Raw genomic sequence first — 22,541 nt, 5'->3', positions numbered from 1 at the left:
TTGTGCCGCTTTTTAATGGTGGGAGACTTAGGTCTCAAGTGCTGTGATGGTCCTGAATTTTGAGGAGAAACAAAGAGCACAGGACTCACACTGTTCTGGAGGGAACACAGCTGACGTTTACAGCAAATTACAGCATAACAGTTGAAATTAATTAAGATGATAATCTCAGTGTGAGCGGAGCTGTTGTATCAAAGGAGCACTTTGTGCAAAACAGTCACAGCTTCTTCTTGTTCAGTTCAACATGAATGAATGTCTTCTTTCAGCTTTAATAGAAACTGTGTTTTTTTAAGTAAATTTATTGCTTTCTTTACAAAATTTCTCTCTGGCTCAACTGCTGGCACATTATCTGAAATTATTCAATCACTTTATTTGTTATGGGCCAAGCCAAGCAGTATAAGCAGTATAGAAAGTTTTACAGTAATAAATGGTTTATAACACTAATGTGTAGTCGTAGACAGGTAAGTGTTTATTATAATCCATAATTAATTATAATACAGTAACACATCACTGTAATTATAGGAGCAGTTGGCATTGTTGATAAATACTGTAGATCAACACCGGGGAACATCCTTTTAAGTCTGTACAACTACATTATAGTGTGTTGAAAAACATTTCTTAAATGTAATGTTTGTAACTTAAAGTTTCCCCAAACAATAATCAGTGACTAAAGTTCTCAAATTAATGTAACGTAAGTACAATATTCTTATCCGAATTGTAGTGGAGAACCAGCATAAAAATACTCAAATTAAAAGCAAATATGTCAAAATCATACTTAAATACTGCACGTGAATTAATGCAAGAGATAATTTCCACCTCTGCCTAAACCATGAAGTAAAACTGCACTTTATCTTTACATTGGCAAGTGTGAAAGAAATTTGTAACCTTAAAAAAAAAAAAAAAAAAACTCAGCTTCTGCATTTAGAAATAATATTATGTTTCCCTGCAGCAGGGCAGCAGTGAGTCTTACCTTGATGCAACTGCCTCGTCCTGTGCCACCTGTTGGAGCCAGAGCACAGACACAGAGTGAAAACAGCTGATTTGCATTCAACGGGAAACCATGTGTGATGCAAATGTCATGAGGTGGTTAAAAAGAGGAAAAGAGTAAGTCAGAGAGTGTGAGACAGAAACAGAAAGAGAAGATAAATAGGGAAGAAATACACTGAGCTTTCCATACTGTGAGGCTGTTGCTGACAGCGTGATATTTCTCTGATTGGCAGAACTACTGTAATTCTTGTTTCAGGAAGCATCTCACCCCCTCCCACCACGTCCCCTGCTTCATAACTAGGGGCAACAATAACCTGGCAACCATTTTGAGTACATGAGGTGTTTGATCCACTGGTTGAAAGCTCTTGGCCCCAAATAAAGGCTATTGTGTTGTCTGCTTTAGGTGCTCTCAGGCAAAGGTGTGTAATATTGTGAAACTAAGCAAAGGGCCAAAGACTAGTAACTCACAGAACAGTTGAACAGCAACACAGCGAAGTCATTACAGAGGGAAGAACTACTAATGAATTAGCCAAATATGAGAGGTTAGAGATAATAGGAACAATACTGCTTTTATGTTGCTTATTTGATGGCGAACTTTGACTCCTGCAAAGTCGACACCTCTACTCTAAAAGCTACTTGAGCAATTCAGGATTTCACAGCCAGATTTCTTCAAAAATCCCAACACAAATCACTGAGAGAAAACAAATGAGATGTACAGTAGATGCTTGGAATGTGTCGACAGCAGCTCCACACATTTGTCCTAATTTAACCTCATTTTCACTACACTTGTTTTTCGTTCCAGATCACAGATGTTTTTTTTTTTTCTTTCTTTTTCTTCTTGGAAGCATTGAACCTGACCTCACAAATGAATTCACATTCCAGCTAGTGAGATTTTGGTATTACCACCTTTAGGTCCTTTATAGATTCTCCATCAAAGAGCCCTCTGTTTACAGCCACCACACACAAAGACTGAGCATTAGAGACTCACTTTTATAAATTATTTACATTTAGCGTCCAATGGATCTTTTTTCATCGCACAACCTGAACATGTCTTGCTTTAAACAGCAGCATAAAACCTAAAAGTAGGTTTTATTCCTTTGTAATGTTACAGTGATTTGCCTGAAGTTGTTTTAATAACTCATATTTATGTTTTATTAGCGTGAGGTAGAAAAGGGGACAAAATAAAATAGCTTTAAAAGCTTGGAGGTTTGAGGCAGAACACTGTACTGTATTTTAGATGGCATCAAAAATACAAACGCGCAACATCGACTACATTTAAACGCTAACATTTAAAAGGTTTATGTTATAATTTTCATTCATGGTCCTCATGGTCCAGATTGAAATACATCAGCAACTGTTAAATGGACTGTAAACCAGGGAGACATTCATGGTCCCCAGAGAGTGAACGCTTTTGCTTTGCTCCTGACTTTTCCTCTGGTGCCACCATGAGACTGATGTGTTTTGTTAGCATGCTGACACTCTAAAACAGGTTGATAAATGAGAAACTGCAAACATTATGCCTACTTAACATCAGCATGTTAGCAACGTCACCGTAAGCATGCTAACTTTAGCACCAAGCCCAAAGCACCACAGAGCCACATGCAAGAACCATTTTGTTTTATGAGTGAGAGTGCAGGACTGTAGCAGCAATGTAGCACCAATGTAACCTTAGCATTAGCTACTAAATTTTTATAGTTCTTTGTAATCTTGGGTCGTGTCTGTTATCAAATGCCATTGTATGTACGTGTTTTATAACAGCTTTCATTAAGTTTCAAAATGTGCTTTGATGCTTCTCTTTGTAACAACTTGTCGCAGAATTACAGATGAGGCCTCTTGGTTACATCTGGTACTTTTTACATCACACTGATATTAATCAATATGCTGTCTGTGATGAATAAATTCTGAAAGTAAAGTACGATACTCTTTTGGCAAAGCTAACATTTATAACTTTGAGAGTTCCAAATAAGACGAAACCTTCCTCACATTAACAATGGCTCTATTGCACTTTTTTTCAACTTTTATGACAGCAATGTCAAACGTAAAAGTGTTAATTGCTCTTTGTGCAACAACTTTTTCTAACTTGGATGCTGCTTTGCATTTGGTAAGCAAAAAAAGCCCACACCAAAATGATACTGGGCACTGTAAACTTAAAATAAACTTTAAACTATTCAAAAAACAAGCAAGCAGACATGGAAACAGCTACTGTCTGTTCATTTAAAATATAATTTCCCCCCTGAGGCCACACACTGGTTCCCAGTAGCCTCTGCATATCCAAATGCTCCTCTACATCACAGACAAGCTATTTAACATAAGACCTAACCCCCCCAACCATCAAGGGACACTTTATTAGGAAATTAGGAAGTATTTTAAAATATCTGCAATGACCTCTCTTGAAGGGCTGGAAGAGGTTTTGTCCAGCATAATTAGAATTGGAAGATCTGTGATGAACAATCATCAAGACACGTTCAGTAGCTTTCGGGAACATCAGAACATTAAGGCTTAAATTCTTTAAATTCTTAAGTTCTTTAACTTGCCCTCCGGGGACAAATAAAATTTGAATTAACAATGGTTTGTAGTCTTAAAGAAAACTCACATTCTTAAAACAATACATGAAGTTTGACGTTTTTAGAAATATACTTATTCACTTTCTTGTTAAGAGATGATAAGACGGGTGAAACTCTGATGCTTGTATGGTACAGCTGAAAGTAGAACCAAACGCAGGTTAGCTTAGCTTAGCATAACAACTGGAAACAGGGGGAAACAGCTAGCATGTTTCTTTCCACTGACGAGCACCTCAAAGGATTGTTTAAATCTAACTAGTGTGTATGACTACTTGGAGCAATGACTTCCTGTAGTTTTTTCTTCTCTATTTTTTTAACTGGATTATATAAACAAGATAAGCTAATGTGTAATGAGATTTAGAGTTGCTGAAAGGAGAGCTGCAACTTTATTCTTATATTCACATTTCAATTGTTCTCCTTTAGCTAAATCACTGCTGTCATACTGTGTGTACTTTGTGAGCTACAGATCTCACATTTCACAGTGTCTTAATTTAAACTTGCTCAAAACAAGAACAATTCAGAAGGAAATGTAAAGTGGGCCGAACTTCAGGCACTGAGAACAGTAAACAGTAACTCAAAAAAAGCATAGATTTACCAATTCAAAAATTCTGATGTAGTATTTCGAAGTATTGACAATTAAAATGTGATGTGACTAAAAATACTTCACCCTTGCTGTGTTTACATAAAAAAAATCATTCTGACCTCCCTCAGTTTTCCCCATGGCCCTCTCTGACTGAAAACATACCCTCCCTCAGAGCTTATTCTCTCTTCCTCCTCACTGTACCAGCTGTTGTGTGCAATGTAAATATCTGCTGTGCCTATTTTCAGACATCCTCAGGGGTTAGCAATAGAGAAGGAAGTGGCATTAATTCATCTGTGGCTCACAGTGTAACAATGAAGACACTGAAGCTGTATTTCTGTAATGCAGCCCACCATACCATTTGTGGATAGCTGTGGAGGCTCATGGACTTCTGGGATTACAGGAGGTGGAGGAGGACTCTCTGCTCTGTCTCTGTCTTCAGGCTCCACATCAGACTCAATTGTAAAGCATGTTCCAGGTTCAGCTGGCAGACTTGGGCTTGGAGACTTATATAGGTGCAAAGAAAAGAAGTAAAAAAAAAAAGAAATAAAATTCATGTGTTTAAAGGACAGACAGCTACAATCTGGAATTAAATATGAAATTGCTATTATTGAATTAATACTACTGCAAATAATTTTACTAAAAGTATAAATTTAAGATTCTAGATCTTAATAGTCCAGTTACAAAAGCTACAAACATTCAAACCTATGGATAACACTGCTAAAAATTGTAAGAAAAACGGGGCATTACAGCTCAAATATTTCTTTGCTGATCTTAAAATGCCATAATAACGCAAAATACAAACAAAGCCATGCACTTTTCTCTTAAGTATTGTGGATGGACATATTTATTCTCACACTCCCTTGCAACAGTCGTTCCTAACCTGGGGGTTGGTACCCCAACAAAGGGTAAAAAAAGCTAAATTATGTTATACCTTCTGAAATACAAAAGAGTTTTATTTGTTCAGGTTGTAAAATAAATTATACTAACAGTACAGAACGAAGCCTCTGAACAGCTTACAATCGAGAGACCTGCACCCTGTGCTGAGGAGTAAAGCGCACTTTGCATGAAGTGGACACAGTTTGTTCAAAGTTTGAGTATCTCAGGCAATCTGGTTTACAAAAGAATTTTATGCAAATGTTTTAACAGGGAAATATTAACAATTTCATGATGTCAAAAAGATTTGTTTGGAAAGAGATTTGGAGATCAGAGAGTAGTAATGTCAAATAATGTCATAACCTTATCTCAAAACCTTTCACACCAGCATGATTTATTTGGGTAGTTTTTGTTGCCTCAGGACTGTTAAGGGCTCTAAAATGAATCCCTGATTATAAAAACAAGTCCGAGCAGCAGTTTGAGATGGAGACTACTTAGTAAGCTAAAATCTTAGTTTCTGGACACCCATAGCAATAATCTATTTGATTTTAAATTATATGTTTTTAGAATTTGCTGGTGCTTTTCCACATTATTTTATGTGACAATGAGTTGCATTAAGATATAATCAAACATATCCAGACATATATTCTGACAGAGTAATACCTATGCATGTACAACAGCTACTTTAATCATTATGAACTTTTGTAATCAAGATCATTAGAAAAAATACAATTTAAGTCAAAGTCTGTTGCAAAGCAAACTGTCCTTTTACCACAAACCTGAGTTAGAGCTTGTTCTGTGATTTTGGCCTCCAGGAGGTCCAGCTGCTCGTCAGTGACGGCTGCTCGGTCCAGAGCCTCCTCCACCCTCTGGGTCATGCTCTCCATCCTCTCTGTCACCTGGCTCACCCTCTGCTCGCTCTCCCTCACCAGCTCAGCAGTCTCCAGGGCGCTGTTGACCATGGCCTCCATCCTCTTGAGGGTTGCCAGAAGGCCGTCTGCAGTCACCTGAAGCTGGGTTGGCTCAGATTCTGAGGCTGTTTCACCAGTAATTTCTGTGGCCACTGCTGCATCCCTCTGATCCTTCACAACCTTCTCCAATGCTGCGTCTGATTCTCTTCTCTCAGTGTTGGTTCCCCTGTCGATATGAAGAGCTCCACTGCTGTGTTTCTGCTCGGTGACACACTCCTGTGCAGATCTTAGAGAGGCTTGCAGGTGGCAGACCTGCTCCCTCATATCAGTGATTGTCTGCTCTGCTTGCTGGAGCTTCGCTTGTGTCTCACAGAGCTCCTGGACCGACTGGGTCTGTTTGGTCCGGGCCTTCACCCCCTCTGTGCTGCAGGCTTTCCACCAGTTCACCACAGCCACCTTCTTGGCCTCCTGGATCTTAGTCTGGCTCCCAGTCTGGCTTTGCTTTTGCTCCTTTTGGTCCCAGGCTCTCCGCTGCTCCTCTACCTTCTCTCCTTTCTCCTCCCACACACACTTGTGCAGCTCCAGCTCCTGAAGCCTGAAACCATCACCATAGCTTTATAAACATCTCCTTTACACACTGTTATGTCTGTAGTTACCAGGGGGCACTAAAACTGCACTTATCCCTGATAGGGTCTAACACACAGAAGATAGTAACTCCTGCAGGTTGCGTAATGGAGATGCCCATAAACACACTGTCACAACCAGACACCCCTTTTATTAGCTGGAGGAAGCTTCTCAGAACAGAGACTAACATCAACCAAATACAGTCTGTTACCATAACAGGAGAAAGAGAGGTAAAAAACTCACATACACATTGACAAGCTGCTGCTTGATGCTTGCCTGTTGCTGTTGGCGGTGAGGAAAAGGCCTCTCCTGTGTCTCTACAGGAGCAGAGTCCTGTGTCTGAGAGAAGACACAAGAGAGGTAAGACAGATTCATACATGCTCACACATGTACGCCACTGCATGGCATAATTTTTCTCTAGTGAGTGTCTACTCTCTCCTCACCCTCTCAGGATACTTATTGTGCAAACGATGAACTATTTCTGCAGACTTGATCCTGTGGATGATGCTCTGAATGTCATCACTGAGTGTATGTAGGGGTGGGAGGCTGATGTCATCCAGAGCTCTGTGATGCTGCTGCACGCAAAGACGGCAACATGAAACAGAAAATGAGCACCATGAAAAGACGACTTGTGGACGACAAGCACATCTTACCTGCTGCATGTCCTGCATCTCACTCTGCAGAGAGCGGTGGTTTGGAGGGTCTCGACTGTAGAGACTCTGAGGACTGATACAGAGTCTATCATACCTGCCAGGAACAGACAGAAGAAACTGAGCTTCAACACATTAATGTATTTGGGCAATTTATATACAAAAAGATATTTTATAAATTGTAAAGAAACCCTGCTCATTGGCTTGCAATTATTTTTCTGTCTATGAAACCAAAAGATTTTTTTCATGTATTTAACAAAACTTTACAAAACTATAACAGCTAACAAATTTATTAAAATTCTCTGCATTTTGCTAGAGGTGTGTGGATTGAATTTACTGGTTATTTAAGAGGCAGGGAGGGTCTTAGGAAAGATGCCACTGTGCTGCATTGTGGGTAATGAAGGATGCAGTGTTACTGGAGACAAAAGTAAGGATATTTCTGCCTCTGCTGCTTTGATTCTGATCTTCATTCCCTGACTTTATGGAGAGAATCAGAATGAAATGAGACTGCTGCTAAACTTTACATTCATTGACAAAGGCTGGTGAATAAAGTAGCATCTTTGTGGTCAGTCCACTTAGTGGGTGACAACCACTTTAACTTTAACACTTTAACTGCTTTATCTAGAGCATTACCTCAGAAGAACTTGATGTGAGTGTTCCTGTAACCTCATCAGCTCTGACTGCAGACTCTGCAACACCAGAACAAGGTTAATGTGTAGCAAACAGCCAAAATGTACATTCAAAACCATCCATCAGTTTTCTATACCACTTATTCGTCATGGTTGCGGGGGGCATGGAGCCTATCCCAGCTGACTACGGGTGCGAGAGAGGCGGGGTTCACCCAGGACTGGTCACCAGTCAATCGCAGGGCTGACACACAAAGACAGACAACCACACACGCACCCACTCACACCTAGGGGCAATGTAAAGTGTGAGATTGTGGGAGGAAGCCGGAGTACCCGGAGAAAACCCACGCAGGCACAAGAAGAACATGCAAACTCTGCACAGAAGGGCCCAGGCTCGGACTCGAACCCGGAGCTCTCTTACCATTAAATAAGATACTGTGTAAGAGACACACTCCCAATAGCCTGTTTTCATACACATATTCTGAAATTATGTGGCTGATAATTTTGCTGTTTGCTGTAACCACAGCTACAATGTGTAATGCACCTGCTGTCTTTCTTATGAGATGTCAAATAAGATTCACTTAATTCTATTACACCAAAACTTGAAATTCAAAGCTTCAAACATACCTCAATCATGTTGTGATTCTCCACATGAGAACTTTTCATCTTATCCATAAGAATGTCTTTCTGCACAGAAACATTTGAAAATAAAGTTAAGAGACAAAATTAAATGGTGAACTGCCACATTTCTCCGGTGAAAATACCCAGACAGACCAACCTTAGTGATTTCTCTGTCTCTTAGCATCAGCATAACCCGAGTTTCCTCAAGTTCAGCCTGCAAACATTTAGAAGTTTTAACTCTCAGTTCAAACTGGGAATGTGGAAACAAAACCAAGCGTATTTTACTAATCTGTTTATACCCTCAGCTCACTGTTGACCTTCCTCAGTTTGTTGATGCTGTCTTCAGAACACGTCCTTTCAAAAGTGAGTTTTTCATTCTGTGAGGACACGATTTTATTCAATGAACAAAAAAAAAGTCAAATTTAAGTATTCTAGAAGAAAGTGCTCACATTTAAACTTTAATTTAATAGCTACATTACTTTTTCCTCAAGCCGCCTAATGTGAACCTTCAGGCATTCGACCTCACTGCTCTGAAGACAAAAAAAAATAACTTACATGTAAAGAGTTACCATTAAAAAAATACGTCAAACCTAGAAGATGGCTCCACTGGGAGAAAGTTTAGTTTTGATGTACCAGTTTGGTGCAGATGGTCTGGGTGCGGCTGGCTCTCTCCTGGGCCTCTTTAAACGCACGGCGAGCCTCCTCCAGTTCTTCTGTCAGTGATCGGGCTCTTGCAGTTGACCGCTGAGCACTGCACACACACACACACACACACACACACACACACCTTCAAAAAACCTTCAGAACTTATTGTAATGTTCATTAACATCTACTTTTATCCAAAAAGCAAAGTTTGGGTTGAGCCCCATTACCTTAGGAGGTGTTGGAGTGCAGTGTCCTATGACAAAGAAAACCTTCCCTACATTTTACCCACCACGTCATATATAGTTATTCTTTTGGTGTGGCTCTATAGCCTCTTGTTGATTGAAAGGTGAATGAGCCACTTCAAAAATGAATTAATGTTACCAGTGAGGAAAGAACAAAATAAACCAAATAACATAAAATATGACAAACAACCAATGCCACAATATATGATCAACTACCCACTTTCTTTACTGTCAAAGGTCCATAACAGATTCATTAAATGACCTAAATTTAAAGGTTTCACTTCCCCCATTCCATCCTCAAGTGTGTAGGACGACGTATAGTGGCTGCTTAAGCAAAAGGCTAAAAGTCCAGAGACAAATATAGAGCCAATGTGTGGTTTGTCCATTATGTACTGTAAAAGCATGTCGGAGCAACACGGCAGACCCTGTGAAAGAAGACCCGCTTTGTATGTAAATATGACATGAAAACATGATTCTTATTTTCAGGTAATTATCCGCAAAGGAAAACTAAATTGTGAATGTTATATTTCCTTTCTGCAAAAGTCTCTCAAAATCCTGCACACTGGACCTTTAAGTTGTGAAGAGAACTGTGTACACAACAGACTTTTCACAAACATGCAGCCAGGCAGAGTGTTTATTAGCTTGATGTGACAGGAGGTTTTGTGATTCTTACCTCTGAACTTTAAGGACAACGTTTGTTGAAAATGTGTTTTATGTCTGTTCCAAGTGGCCACTGTTTGACTGAAAAAAAAACCTGCTCTCATCCTTTCCTCAAGCAAAATGAACACGTTTTTTTTCTTGGTCTAATCTTTAGTAGATGTTTCTTTTTGTTCTCCCTACTCTTTTTTAGATCAGTAAACTTGTTTTATTTTGTTACAAATCACAACTTACATTTTGTGTTGAATGCCTGTACTGGAAGCACACATTGAAGTGATGTAAGAAGGAAATTAAATTAAATGAGATATGTCCTTTCATACAATCCCACTCAATATGACCGCGGTTAGATGAAGAAGACGGTAGTTAATAGTTCACCTGGCCAGCTTTGCTCTCAGCTCAGTGACCTCCAGAGTGAGCTGCAGGTTCACGTCCTCACACTGAGCCACCGTCAGCAGCAGGCTGCTGTTCTGCTCGCTCAGCTTGCGGTGAGCGTGCTTCAGCTCAGCCACTGTGCCTAGCAGGTCTTTTCCATCACTGAAGTCAAACAAACAGTTCGTGGCAAAGTAAGACAGCATGTTGATTACAGGAGGCAAACACATGCTGTGATTAAAGGCGTGAAGTTAACTAACCAGGAACACTGGCAGCTCTCTGATGACGCAGCTTGGCTTTGAGAACCTGACAAATCCAGCCCTGAGAAGAAATCAGCTTCAGTTAATTGGGGTCAGATGTGATAAGGCCATTTCTGAAAAGTCTGAGCAAAACAGTGACAGCCTACCGTTTACCGGCACTTTGGGAGAGTCTGGCCAAGATACATGACTGCTATCCAAATCAGTGCTGAAACACAGGAAGAGAAAATGCACATTTCTAAAAGAAGCTGTAAACACATTTATGTAACTGCAATAATATTCAAAGTAAAGTATTTACATCTAGTCAAAGAATGCTGTCAAGATGGAGTTCCTTTGAATGACTCAATATATTGCTGGGTAGTTTAATATATTGTAAACCATCATATGTTTTATATCACAGTGTGTTTCCCTGAAAATCAAGAATATGCTGTAGTGCAGTAATTAAATAAATCTAGGGAGGTGAAAAGTTCAATATTCCCCTTTGACATGGAGTGGCACAGAAGTAAAAAGTAGCTTAGAATGGAAATAATTAAGAAAAGTACAATTAATACAGTACAGTACTTGAGTAAAATTGCTTCCACAGGTGAGGAAGAGCACTGAGCTTGAACAAGTCTTGTGTTTAACACTCACAAAGTGAAAAATGAACATTCAACCCCTTCATTTAAATGGCTTTTGTCCCTAAGTGAGATAAATGTTCTTTTAAAGATGCAATATGTTGCATTTTTACACTTCAGTGTCTGAAAACACCAGGACCTTGTTCAAGGTAGCTAAATAAATAAATAAATAAATAAATAAATAAAGTACTTAATTTGGTCGCCTGTTAGCGAACGTGACTGAACGTGACATGAAATAAACTTTAAAACATTACCTTGTCTGTAAACATTTCTGAGTCACGTCTAATGATGCAGACGACAGCTCCCATGATCCCACACAGCTACCGTCTTTTGTTTTGTTTTGTCTCTACTGAGAGACCCCCTAGTGGCAGAACCCATACAGCGTGTGCTTAACTACTTAACTAAAATTTTCATTTTTTAATCGCTGTTTGTGATAGGCAGCCACAGGGGTGATTGTTGGGAATAAACTGTGATACTGAAGTTGCTTTTTGATAAATTTGAGAATACTTGTTGGCCTTTCTTTTAACATTAATTAATAATTTTTATGCTTTGCCTGGGTGTGTTTTATAATCTTTATGTTTTTGTTTGTATTTCCTCGTTGTCTTCATTGTTTGCTCTATTTTTGCCCCATAAATACAAAGTGTTAAAGTTTTATATGTTGTTAGAACCTAAGTGAGCAGTGAACTATTAGGCACCGAGCAGTGAACAGTAAATAGTCCTGAATATCAAATACAGACTTGTATATATATATCTATATATGTTTGAAAACCATTAATCAATACTGCATGTTGATATTCAGCTGAAAATATAGATTCTATGTAGACCTAGAAAGTCATCACTACAAATAACAATGACCATGGCCTTTTCATTTTCCAGATGGCTGAACATTTCCCACCATTTAAGCTGATGTACTGACTGAGCGTACTGCACATCATTACATAATGTTATATCATCGTTATAAAAATGTGACACTGCAGAGGCTTCTGGAGTTGCAGATATTTGAGCATAGTGGAAGGCATTTAGATGACTCCATCTGAGCAATGAAAAGGTGGCTCACCCCGACCCTGTATGCAGAACAGTGGTAAATCTGTATGCCTCTAGTACAGTGTTGCCTCACCTGTCTTGGCTGCACTGTGCGATCCACTCCCTCATGGTGGAGTGGAAAGTCTCTCTGCTCACGTGCCGGTCCTGACACTCAGGGTCAAGCAGCCGTCGCAGGGAAGCCAGTCGGTCCTGCTCTGGACTCTGAGCCGTCATGGTCTGAAGATATTGAATGATGGTGGAGGACAACACCTCTCCTGGAGATGAGAGAAACACATGAACAATGATCCATGGTTCATACTATTGTGTCTATTTTGCTGAAATCAACATAAGTCTGGATGTACCTGTGCTGGAGGTGTTACATGCGTTATACATGATGTCAAGGAGTTCATGTTCAGAGAATCCACTCGTGTCTTTATTGTCCTCATCTCTCGTCCCACAGCCGGGTGACTCCCACACTAAATATGTGGACATGAGCAAAAGTTGGGGTGGATTCATTCAGATCAAGCATGCATGTAAAGTGAGTTAGTCTGCTGTTTACATGTTTGCTTGATACTTTGACAATAAGAAGAAAGTAACCTCAACACTTACCATCATTCCTGTCAGACATTGTGTTTGTTTTTCCTGACTCCTCCAGACTGTCATGTTCCTACATGACCTGATATTTTAACAAACATCAAATACACATTTACCTCAAATTTATTATGTCTAGAGGCCAAAAAAATACACTAGTAATACAGATAAAGACTGAACAACACATTAACATGAATTAATATAAGATGTGACATGAAACATCTATGATTTCAACAGCTTCCAAATACTTACACTTATGCAGTGGGATCGAATCAGAGGACTACGTCTCATTTTCTTATTGTCATCCTGCAATGAGATGTCAAGTTAATTGGCTATGATCAGCAACAATGATGGCAACACATGTTTTCAAAACTCCACTACTGAAAATGAATTCTGTGACAGTTTTCAGTCAAATGCTGTGCACAGTAATTATGAGATACATTGCTTCTCTTACAGCTACACAGCCATCCAAGATCATTTTAAAGAGAGAAACAAATCATAAAAAAACATTCTTACTTCTCAGTCCGGGCCAATTCCTCCGTAGTGAAAAAGAAGATTGTCAAACGTTAAATTAGGAGCTTTTATTACTTTCTTGTCTACCTCTGATTCAGTGTGATGGTAGCACAAGAAGTATTCAAGATGCTCTCATGCCTGTTTTCACTGCTTCACATCAAAACCAGCTGACATCCCCCAGCCCCCTCAACCCCACCTCATCCCACTCCTGCCAAAATGCTGCCCTGCAGAGGCCTGTGACGATCATGCGGTTAATGGATTTCTATTTAAATTCAGCGGTTTTACATATCAAATGAACAGTCTGCCAGGCATTTCTGCCACAGTTTGAAGTTTGAATTCGGCAAATGTAGGAAGTGGATTTCATTTGCCAATCAGTGTGTGGCATAAGGAAATAATTTTCAATCAATTAAAACTACATAGCCTTCTACTATTGTATCTGCAATCAATAGTTCTTTCAATACCGTCTAATAACTTGTGAACAAATTAATACCAAACCCCTTAGGCTTATCACTGAAGTCCTACTCAGAAGTATTCCTGGAGATACAAAAAGCATTTTCATGCAAATACGTAAAATATTAGTGATTACAACCGTGTTTTCTTCAAGGAGCATCGCGTGCTATGCTCAGGGAGGAACAACCTTTCGGATCCGTATGAATCTAGCCGGACACAATTTCAGATGCACCGTCCTTATGTTTGTTTCCTATCGGAAGCATGAAGTAGCTACCAACAGACAACGGGCTGGAAATTTTTATATTTTTTACAAATCTAACTTTAAGTGGAATTTTCCTCAGTCAAGATGTCTCGGGGCTCTATCGAGATCCCTTTGCGGGACACAGATGAGGTAAAACTCGCCTAATGCGGAAACTTTATTTATTATGAATGTTTGACTAAGTGGACCTCGCTGTGCTACTAGCCGTGTATGCTAACTCAAGCTTGCATAAGGTCCTGTACAACACAGCGGCGTATTTAATGTAAAGTGGCGTATTTGCAGGTCGACCTTACATGTAAACGCCGGTGATGTTTGTAACAGCAGAACAAAAACTAACGTTAGCAATAATTTCTGCAGAAACATGAGCCCAGGCTCTGATGCGAGTCAGTAGTTCAGTTATTAAGATTTTTTCTCTTCGTCGATCTTAATAAGTCAGTTCACACTCTGTTCTTAGGGGTCATTTTTAAATTTAAATTAGATTTCACATGTCATTATATCTATTATCTGCTTCGATCTTGTTACGATCTTGATTTTCTACTGAATCGTTCTGTGTTTATGTCGTAACACTCAGTTGTCAGGCCAGTTTGTGGTGCTGTTGAGTTTTATTGATTTCTACAGCGAGTTGTTTATTATCTATAGTCCTCCCTTACTGATATAAACGAGGTAGACAAAATAATAGAAACGCCTCTCAGTTTAACAAAATACAATTCAGCACTACAGCCAGCAAAATGACCATTAAGTTGAATCAGCACCTCTCTAAAACACTTGCAACAATCACTGGACGGTATAATCTTCTTTAACTTAAGGAAGGCTGCTGTGTAAGACGTAATTTAAAATGCATCTCCCTAATTAACTGATGATTGAGTGTGTGATGTGATATTGTAAGTTTTCTGTAATATCAACTGAGAAACAGCTAATGGATAAAATACTCTCAGAGGAATGTCAGTTTGAGCTAATCTAGTGAATGAAATATGTTACAAAACAAAGGAATTTACTGTGTTGATGCAGAGGTTATGGAAATCCAATAATGCCACAAACCAGTCATACAGATTGATCTACAGCTGCTACCACCGTGGCCTAATACGCATGTACATACATAGAGTAGTAGTTTTGTCAGATGCCGATGATTAATGACTTGACATTGTATCTTGCAGGTTATCGAGCTCGACTTTGACCAGCTTCCAGAAGGAGACGAGGTCATCAGTATCCTGAAGCAGGAACATACGCAGCTACACATATGGATTGCGTTGGCGGTGAGTCAGCGGAGCTATCACAGACAGTTTACTTGTTAAATTTAGCCCACTTGCACTACTGTGACGGTTTACACTGTGTCTTTTTTCAGTTGGAGTACTACAAGCAGGGCAAGACAGAGGATTTTGTCAAGCTTTTAGAGGCAGCTCGTATTGATGGAAACCTCGACTACAGAGACCATGAGAAGGACCAGATGACCTGCCTGGACACGTTGGCAGCTTACTATGTCCAGCAGGCGCGTAAAGAGAAAAACAAGGATGCCAAGAAAGAGCTCATCACTCAGGCCACACTGCTTTATACTATGGCAGACAAGATCATCATGTACGACCAGGTAAGAAAAGATTTGTCGGAGTGGGTGATGATGGGATATGGCTAAGGCTATACATTATAAGAACTAATATAATGTGCTATTGGCTCACTCAGAACCACTTGTTGGGGAGAGCCTGTTTCTGCCTGCTGGAAGGAGACAAGATGGACCAGGCCGATGCTCAGTTTCACTTTGTCCTTAATCAGTCCACCAACAACATCCCTGCTTTGCTCGGTAAGGTGGATGTAAAAATAAGACATTATTCTTGACCGCTGTGATTGATTCACAGAAATAATGCCAATGTTGCTGTTCAACAGGTAAGGCCTGCATCTCCTTCAATAAAAAGGATTACAGAGGAGCACTGGCATATTACAAAAAGGCTCTGCGTACAAACCCCGGCTGCCCAGGTAAACATCCTCACAACAGAGCACTGTTACTATTCACTACTACTCGAGTGTGGTTGATACAACATATCAATATTTGAGAATAAAAAAGTCTGGTAATGAACTTCTTGAACAAAAAATGACCTTGTTCTTGTGTCTTCTGTCTAGCCGAGGTAAGGCTGGGGATGGGCCACTGTTTTGTCAAACTCAACAAACTGGAGAAGGCTCGACTGGCTTTTGGTCGAGCCCTGGAGCTGAATTCAAAGTGTGTGGGAGCTCTTGTTGGCTTGGCAGTTTTAGAGCTTAACAACAAGGAGGCAGATTCCATCAAGAACGGAGTGCAGCTCCTGTCGCGGGCCTACACTATTGACCCCAGCAACCCCATGGTGCTGAACCACCTCGCCAACCACTTCTTCTTCAAAAAGGTAATATGGCCAGCATTGAAACCCTCATAGGAAACTAAACCAGAGTGTTATTTAACTGTTATTCACAGCTGTGTGTTTCTGTCAGGATTACAGCAAAGTGCAGCATCTGGCCCTACACGCTTTCCATAACACAGAGGTTGAAGCCATGCAGGCTGAGAGCTGCTACCAGTTAGCTCGTTCATTTCATGTGCAGGTAAGATCCTTACTGATCCTGTGCCAACTGTTTGCTTCCTGTGCTATCACTTTACACCTTTGATATCTCTGTTCTATTCTATACTTTTTCTCTTCAGGAGGACTACGACCAGGCATTTCAGTATTACTACCAGGCTACTCAGTTTGCCTCGTCTACCTTTGTCCTGCCCTTCTTCGGCCTGGGACAGATGTATGTGTACCGAAGAGACAAAGAGAATGCGGCACAGTGCTTCGAAAAGGTTTTAAAGGCCTACCCCAACAACTACGAAACTATGAAAATTCTCGGGTCGCTCTATGCAACATCTGATGATCAGGAAAAGAGAGACATTGCCAAAGTATGTATCCTGCTCAGATTACTTCATCCCAGTTGTAATCATAAGTCTGATTTGCTAAAATGACGTTAGTCCAACTTACGCTCGGAATTAGCTTTGGTCATATGCTGAATGCTCATTTTGGAGATGTGTCACTGTCTTTGTTCCTTAGGGTCATTTGAAGAAGGTAACAGAGCAGTACCCAGATGATGTGGAGGCCTGGATCGAGCTGGCTCAGATCCTGGAGCAAACTGACATTCAAGGAGCCCTGTCTGCGTATGGCACAGCCACCCGAATCCTGCAGGAGAAGGTGCAGGCTGACGTTCCCCCTGAGATCCTCAACAACCTGGGGGCTCTTCACTTTAGGCTGGGCAACCTTGGAGAGGCCAAGGTAGCTAGCAGTACACAATACAGCTTACTTGAAATCTCCTTTTTTCCCCCATTATTGAACAGTGGTATCTCAAGGGTGGGTCATGTCTTCTCTTCCACAGAAATATTTTCTTGCATCTCTTGAGCGGGCCAAAGCTGAAGGAGAGCATGACGAGCATTACTACAATGCCATCTCTGTAACCACCTCCTACAATCTGGCCCGCCTGTACGAGGCAATGTGCGAATTCCACGAAGCTGAGAAGCTCTACAAAAACATCCTGAGAGAGCATCCTAACTACGTGGACTGTAAGCGTGCGATGTTATACAATGAAAAGTGAGAGCAAGAAGGAAAATGTCATTCCTGCTCTCTGACAGATTTCTTTCTTTGTTTTGGCCTGCAGGTTATTTGCGTCTTGGAGCGATGGCTCGTGACAAAGGAAACTTCTACGAGGCTTCTGATTGGTTCAAAGAGGCCCTGCAGATCAATCAGGTACTTTGCCACCTGTTGTATTGTGAATATTATAATAACAAATAACAAAGTTAAACTTTTGCTGTTGTCTGTTATTATTGTCTATTATTCTGTTCGGTGCAGGATCACCCGGATGCCTGGTCCCTGATAGGGAACCTTCACTTGGCCAAACAGGAATGGGGGCCGGGTCAAAAGAAATTTGAGCGTATTCTGAAGCAGCCGTCCACACAGAACGACACCTACTCCATGCTGGCTTTGGGCAACGTGTGGCTGCAGACTCTGCACCAGCCAACCAGAGACCGGGAAAAGGTACAGACAGATTTCTTCTTCTTCTTCTTTTTTTTTAAAATAAACTGAAAAAGCAGTTGTGAATGGAGAACACTGAAATTAAATTGTATTTAGCTACTGCTGAATAGTTGCAAGGCAATAGGTCAGTGGAGGTGAAATAAAGTTTAAACTAACAACTACACACAGACTCTGTAAAGTTCTATGCAGGGCTGAGCAATTAATTTCTACGTGCATCTATACGTAAATATTAAAAATGCCAGGCTTTTCAAAATAAAAGCAACACAGTTGTATTGCATGCACAGTATCAATACTTGTTCATTTGTGCTTATGACTGACATACCGCAGGCTGGACAGGGATGCCCAAAGGGCCGTATGTAGCCTGCGGGCTGTAAAATGCCCAGGTCTGGCCTTGAGGGAGACTTTGACCAGATCAAACTAGTGGTCAGACTTCTAATAGATGCCTGATTTGATCTCTTCATGAAATATTGACTCGTAGCAGAGCCTGAGGCTTCTTAATAATGTGGCAGGGCTAAGTAGTCTACTTCTTCTAACCTCTCAGGATTTCCTTGAATAACTGAGAAGCACTTATGATGTCCTCACTGCTGTGTATTTCTAGCAGGTTACTTGCGGTCTCTAAAAACTCTTTTCACTACTTGCTCCACTTGTTGGCAAACCACAAATTAGGAGTTTGCCCAGGGGCAGAGTGAACCTTTTGGGCCTATAATTAGTTTGTAACAATTTCTAATATTAGCAGAGTTGCTTTCTATTTCAGGCAAGGCAGAGGGCTTCCCCGGTACAACACTGTGGGAAACCCTTAACTGAGTGTATGTCTTATGTACTTGTGTGTGTAGGAAGGGAAATGAGAGATTCTCATGTGGAATAAGAGTGTTTTTGTCTTGACAGGAAAAGAGACACCAGGATCGAGCCCTGGCGATATACAAACAAGTCCTGCGAAATGACTCCAAGAACCTCTACGCTGCCAATGGCATCGGTCCGTTAAACTTTATTCTCTTGTTTTGAAATTCTTTATACTTATTCTACTGTGTATGTAGAAAGTGTTAAACAGAAGTGTCTTGTGTCCAGGTGCCGTCCTGGCCCACAAGGGCTACTTCAGAGAGGCTCGTGACGTGTTTGCGCAGGTGAGGGAGGCCACAGCAGACATCAGTGACGTCTGGCTAAATCTGGCTCACATCTACGTGGAGCAGAAGCAGTACATCAGCGCTGTGCAGATGGTGGGGGCTTCTCTTGTGATTACCTGTAAATATTATCGTCTTTGTTTGTGTTTTTCCACGTACAAATGAGCCTTTTATTCTGCTTCACAGTATGAGAACTGTCTGAAGAAATTTTACAAATATCAGAACACTGAGGTGCTGCTGTACCTTGCGAGGGCGCTCTTCAAGTGTGGGAAACTCCAAGAGTGCAAGCAGATGCTACTGAAGGTAATGTGAAGAAAAAAAAGAAAGGTTTTTTCATTCATGTTACAATATGAGTTGGGGGTGTAACAGTTTGTTTTTGGATGTGTTTCCAACAAGGCCCGTCACGTGGCGCCCAGCGACACGGTGCTGATGTTCAATGTGGCGCTGGTGCTTCAGAGATTGGCCACTCTTGTGTTGAAAGACGAGAAGAGCAACTTGAAGGCTGTACTCAGCGCTGTCAAAGAGCTTGAACTGGCTCACAGGTAGTTCTCTACCTATCTCTTGCGCCTTCCAGTGTGATCCTCTGGCTGTCCTGTGTCTAACTGTGCAGTTCTGTCTCCATCTTCCTCCTCCTCCTCCTCCTCCTCCTCCTCCTCACACAGGTATTTCAGCTACCTCAGCAAGGCTGGAGACAAAATGAGGTTTGACCTTGCTCTTGCTGCTTCTGAGGCCAGGTCAGTCTCAATTCATTCTTGTCACATTTTAGACAATAGACAATCAAGTTTATTACTTGTTTTTAAGGAACAGATGAAGTAATTTATGAAAAATCAGAAGATACGAATGGTTTCCCTACTTTGGATTACAGTGTTTTACATGAGTTGTGTTCATTCAGTGCAGGTTGAAATATCATTGGGGTTTTGGGTGTGTTGTGGGATTGCAGGCAGTGTTCTGACCTGCTGAGTCAGGCTCAGTACCATGTGGCGAGAGCCAGAAAGCAGGATGAGGAGGAGAAGGAGCTTCGGGCCAAACAAGAACAGGAGAGAGACCTGCTGCGTCAGCAGTTGATGAAGGAACAGGTACTTTTGAAGCTTCCACTGCTTTTGGAACCGTAATACGTCTTAGTAGTAACTCACCAATACTATGTTTTTAGCTACAATAAAGTGATTTTTATTAATTGTTTAGGAAGAAAAGCGGAACAAGGAGATGGAAGAACAGAAGAAGCTCCTGGAGCAGAGAGCGTTATATGTGGAAAAGACCAAGAACCTGCTCACGTTCGCGGAGGGGTCAAAGGAGATGCCCAAAGAAAAGAAGAAGGGAGGCAGTGGAGGAGGACGTGTGAGTGTTAGCAAAGTCTGTCATCAAGCTTTAAATTGTTGTGAATGCAACATATTTAGTTTTTTGTTGTCGTTTTTAATCTCGAAGCGTAAGAAAGGAGGTGACATGGATGAGTTTGTCAACGATGACTCCGATGAGGACCTGCCAGTGAAGAAGAAGAAGAAGAGAAGGGGAGGCAGCGGCAGTGAGCAGGAGGAGGGCGAGGATGGAGAGAAGTCACGCAAGAAGAGGAGGAGGTGATTCTGCTGCCTTGTTGTTTATTTATCAACTACAACAAGGCATGTAAGATACTCAGAGCAGATGTTGTCCTGCATTTCAGACCTGCTCGAGGAGGTGATAACGACAGCGACGATGAGGAAGGAGCATCACGACCCAAGAAGCAGCGCAAACCCAAAGAACGCAAGAAGATTGAAAAGGTCCCTTGAGTTCTCTTTGCTCTGTTCTTGTGTTGTGAATAATGTTTTGAAATTATTTTCAGATATGTCATTTCTAATTAAATTAATTTCTGTCATTTTTTTTCTGATTTGTAGCCCCAGCCTGAGCGTCTGCCACCATCTCTCAAAGGAAAGATCAAGTCTAAGGCCATCATCTCCTCCTCTGATTCCTCCTCAGATGAGGATGGACTGAAAATAGCTGAAGACAGGTAACGGCTAAAACTTTAACACTGGAATTTGAACAAGTGCATAAGGAGATGAACAGAAAATTGACGAGTGCACTTTCTCCCATACAGACATCAAAGAGACAGCGGGTCAGGATCTGATGACGAAGGCGGCCACAGGAAGCGCATTGCGTCCGACAGTGAGTCAGATGGAGGCAGGAACCACTCTGGCAGTGAGGCGGGAAGCCCTCGGCGCTCCGCAGGGTCCGAGGACGACGATTCTGGCAGTGACCGTCCGGTGAAGAAGAAGAGGGTGCAGCGGCAATCCGACTCTGAGCAGTCAGACAACGAGAGCAAGAGGAGTCGGTCAGGATCGGACGAAGAGTCCCGGCCCGGGTCGCCCGTTGCTGCGTCTGATGGAGGGTCAGACAGAGCATCGGAGGCGGGATCAGACAACGAGGGCTCCCCACGGCGCTCTGACAACGGATCGGAACCTGAAGGCTCCAACAACGAGGACGACGACAGCGATTAAACCTTCAAATCCTCCTCACAGACTTTTCCCCTGTAATAAGTAGAAAACCATGTTTGCTTTTTTTTTTCCTATGAAGAGCAGGGATTTCTGTCCGTATATCTTGGTATTAGCCTAGAAAAGTGTCGTTTCTTTTTTTTTTTTCCTTTTGCACAGCGTTATGGTGTATTCCTCACACGTGGAAACGTCTTCACTGATGCTGTCTTTTGTTACTCTGTTATATTAAAGACAGGTGAAATGAGGTGAGCTGAAGGGATGTGAACATCTGTTTTCTATCTCAGATGGTTGGATGAAGCTGCCTCAGAAGTTGGAGGACACTTCAGGAAAATATGAAAAAAAAAGGGGGAAAACAAAGAATCGTTTAAGATGTGGATGCTCTGTTCCTGTTTCATATTATTATTGAAAATAATAGGAAATACTCTCAATTTTATTGTGAATTTTGATAATATAATGATTCTTCCTCTCTGTCCACTAAGCTTTTGTGGCGGTTTCATACAAGATGTGGATGTGCGGTTCTACTACATCGACTTAAGCAACAAACTTATGTCTGTGTCCTTAAACTGGGACATTTTTATAGTTTGTCTTGGAACTGCTAACATGAAAGTCAAGTTGATATCTATTGGTTTCAGTCTGCAATTAGTTGGCTCTTTTATTTTTATTAAGATGCCGCTTTGATATTTGATAAAACTTTGAAATTAGTTTTGCTTTATGCTTTATTTCTTGGTCTCGAAAGTAAAAACTCTTTTACTTTTTTGATATGTGTTTAAAGTGATTTATCTACATTCAGTAGTATCAATAATCCTAAAGCTATAAAATAAATGACAGATTTTTTTTTACCCCAAAGGCTGCAGTGCACAGACTTCATCGTTACAAATGTGTTGGTATGTGTTCAGTG

General features: G+C 41.0%; 2 protein-coding genes across 5 annotated transcripts in view; one reads left to right on the top strand and one right to left on the bottom strand.

Annotated features, from left to right (window-relative positions):
• The window catches only part of mrvi1 (murine retrovirus integration site 1 homolog), a 33,977-nt gene extending 19,982 nt beyond the window's left edge, over positions 1 to 13,995 (bottom strand). For 2 of the 4 annotated variants that reach the window (XM_046387738.1, XM_046387764.1), the window contains exons 1-20: positions 13,348 to 13,977; positions 13,084 to 13,137; positions 12,850 to 12,916; positions 12,603 to 12,716; positions 12,335 to 12,515; positions 10,753 to 10,811; positions 10,607 to 10,667; positions 10,353 to 10,511; positions 9,067 to 9,184; positions 8,913 to 8,963; positions 8,733 to 8,810; positions 8,591 to 8,647; positions 8,440 to 8,499; positions 7,820 to 7,875; positions 7,190 to 7,283; positions 6,980 to 7,111; positions 6,784 to 6,875; positions 5,781 to 6,507; positions 4,484 to 4,631; positions 968 to 996 (exon numbers count right to left, since the gene is read on the bottom strand). In XM_046387738.1, coding sequence (XP_046243694.1) covers positions 968 to 996; positions 4,484 to 4,631; positions 5,781 to 6,507; positions 6,784 to 6,875; positions 6,980 to 7,111; positions 7,190 to 7,283; positions 7,820 to 7,875; positions 8,440 to 8,499; positions 8,591 to 8,647; positions 8,733 to 8,810; positions 8,913 to 8,963; positions 9,067 to 9,184; positions 10,353 to 10,511; positions 10,607 to 10,667; positions 10,753 to 10,811; positions 12,335 to 12,515; positions 12,603 to 12,716; positions 12,850 to 12,868 — 2,235 coding nt within the window. In that variant the 5' untranslated portion in view covers positions 12,869 to 12,916; positions 13,084 to 13,137; positions 13,348 to 13,977. Of the gene's footprint in view, positions 1 to 967; positions 997 to 4,483; positions 4,632 to 5,780; positions 6,508 to 6,783; positions 6,876 to 6,979; positions 7,112 to 7,189; positions 7,284 to 7,819; positions 7,876 to 8,439; positions 8,500 to 8,590; positions 8,648 to 8,732; positions 8,811 to 8,912; positions 8,964 to 9,066; positions 9,185 to 10,352; positions 10,512 to 10,606; positions 10,668 to 10,752; positions 10,812 to 12,334; positions 12,516 to 12,602; positions 12,717 to 12,849; positions 12,917 to 13,083; positions 13,138 to 13,347 lie in introns of all 4 variants that reach the window. The other 2 variants (XM_046387747.1, XM_046387755.1) reach the window with 2 other exon arrangements.
• A 22-nt stretch (positions 13,996 to 14,017) lies between these two features.
• Positions 14,018 to 22,344, top strand: ctr9 (CTR9 homolog, Paf1/RNA polymerase II complex component). The gene is made up of 23 exons (XM_046387777.1): positions 14,018 to 14,185; positions 15,208 to 15,306; positions 15,396 to 15,635; positions 15,728 to 15,845; positions 15,929 to 16,018; positions 16,163 to 16,419; positions 16,505 to 16,612; positions 16,710 to 16,946; positions 17,095 to 17,313; positions 17,414 to 17,597; positions 17,693 to 17,781; positions 17,884 to 18,069; positions 18,952 to 19,039; positions 19,132 to 19,280; positions 19,371 to 19,487; positions 19,581 to 19,726; positions 19,847 to 19,918; positions 20,125 to 20,260; positions 20,367 to 20,519; positions 20,607 to 20,755; positions 20,839 to 20,935; positions 21,050 to 21,162; positions 21,250 to 22,344. Exons 1-23 carry the CDS (start codon positions 14,141 to 14,143, stop codon positions 21,647 to 21,649), a joined length of 3,492 nt encoding a protein of 1,163 aa, XP_046243733.1. The 5' UTR covers positions 14,018 to 14,140; the 3' UTR covers positions 21,650 to 22,344.
• Positions 22,345 to 22,541: the final 197 nt, after the last annotated feature.

Source organism: Scatophagus argus, chromosome 1, assembly GCF_020382885.2.
Source record: "Scatophagus argus isolate fScaArg1 chromosome 1, fScaArg1.pri, whole genome shotgun sequence".
NCBI classification, from domain to species: domain Eukaryota; kingdom Metazoa; phylum Chordata; class Actinopteri; family Scatophagidae; genus Scatophagus; species Scatophagus argus.
This window is presented reverse-complemented; position numbering and strand designations above follow the sequence as displayed.

What these genes read in the sequence shown, in the direction of transcription:
- ctr9 (XM_046387777.1), top strand. Translation starts at nt 14,141, where the DNA reads ATGTCTCGGGGCTCTATCGAGATCCCTTTGCGGGACACAGATGAG. An exon ending in TACAAACCCCGGCTGCCCAG is followed by an intron (nt 16,019 to 16,162) that starts GTAAACATCCTC and finishes TCTTCTGTCTAG; the next exon opens with CCGAGGTAAGGCTGGGGATG. An exon ending in CTACGCTGCCAATGGCATCG is followed by an intron (nt 19,040 to 19,131) that starts GTCCGTTAAACT and finishes TCTTGTGTCCAG; the next exon opens with GTGCCGTCCTGGCCCACAAG.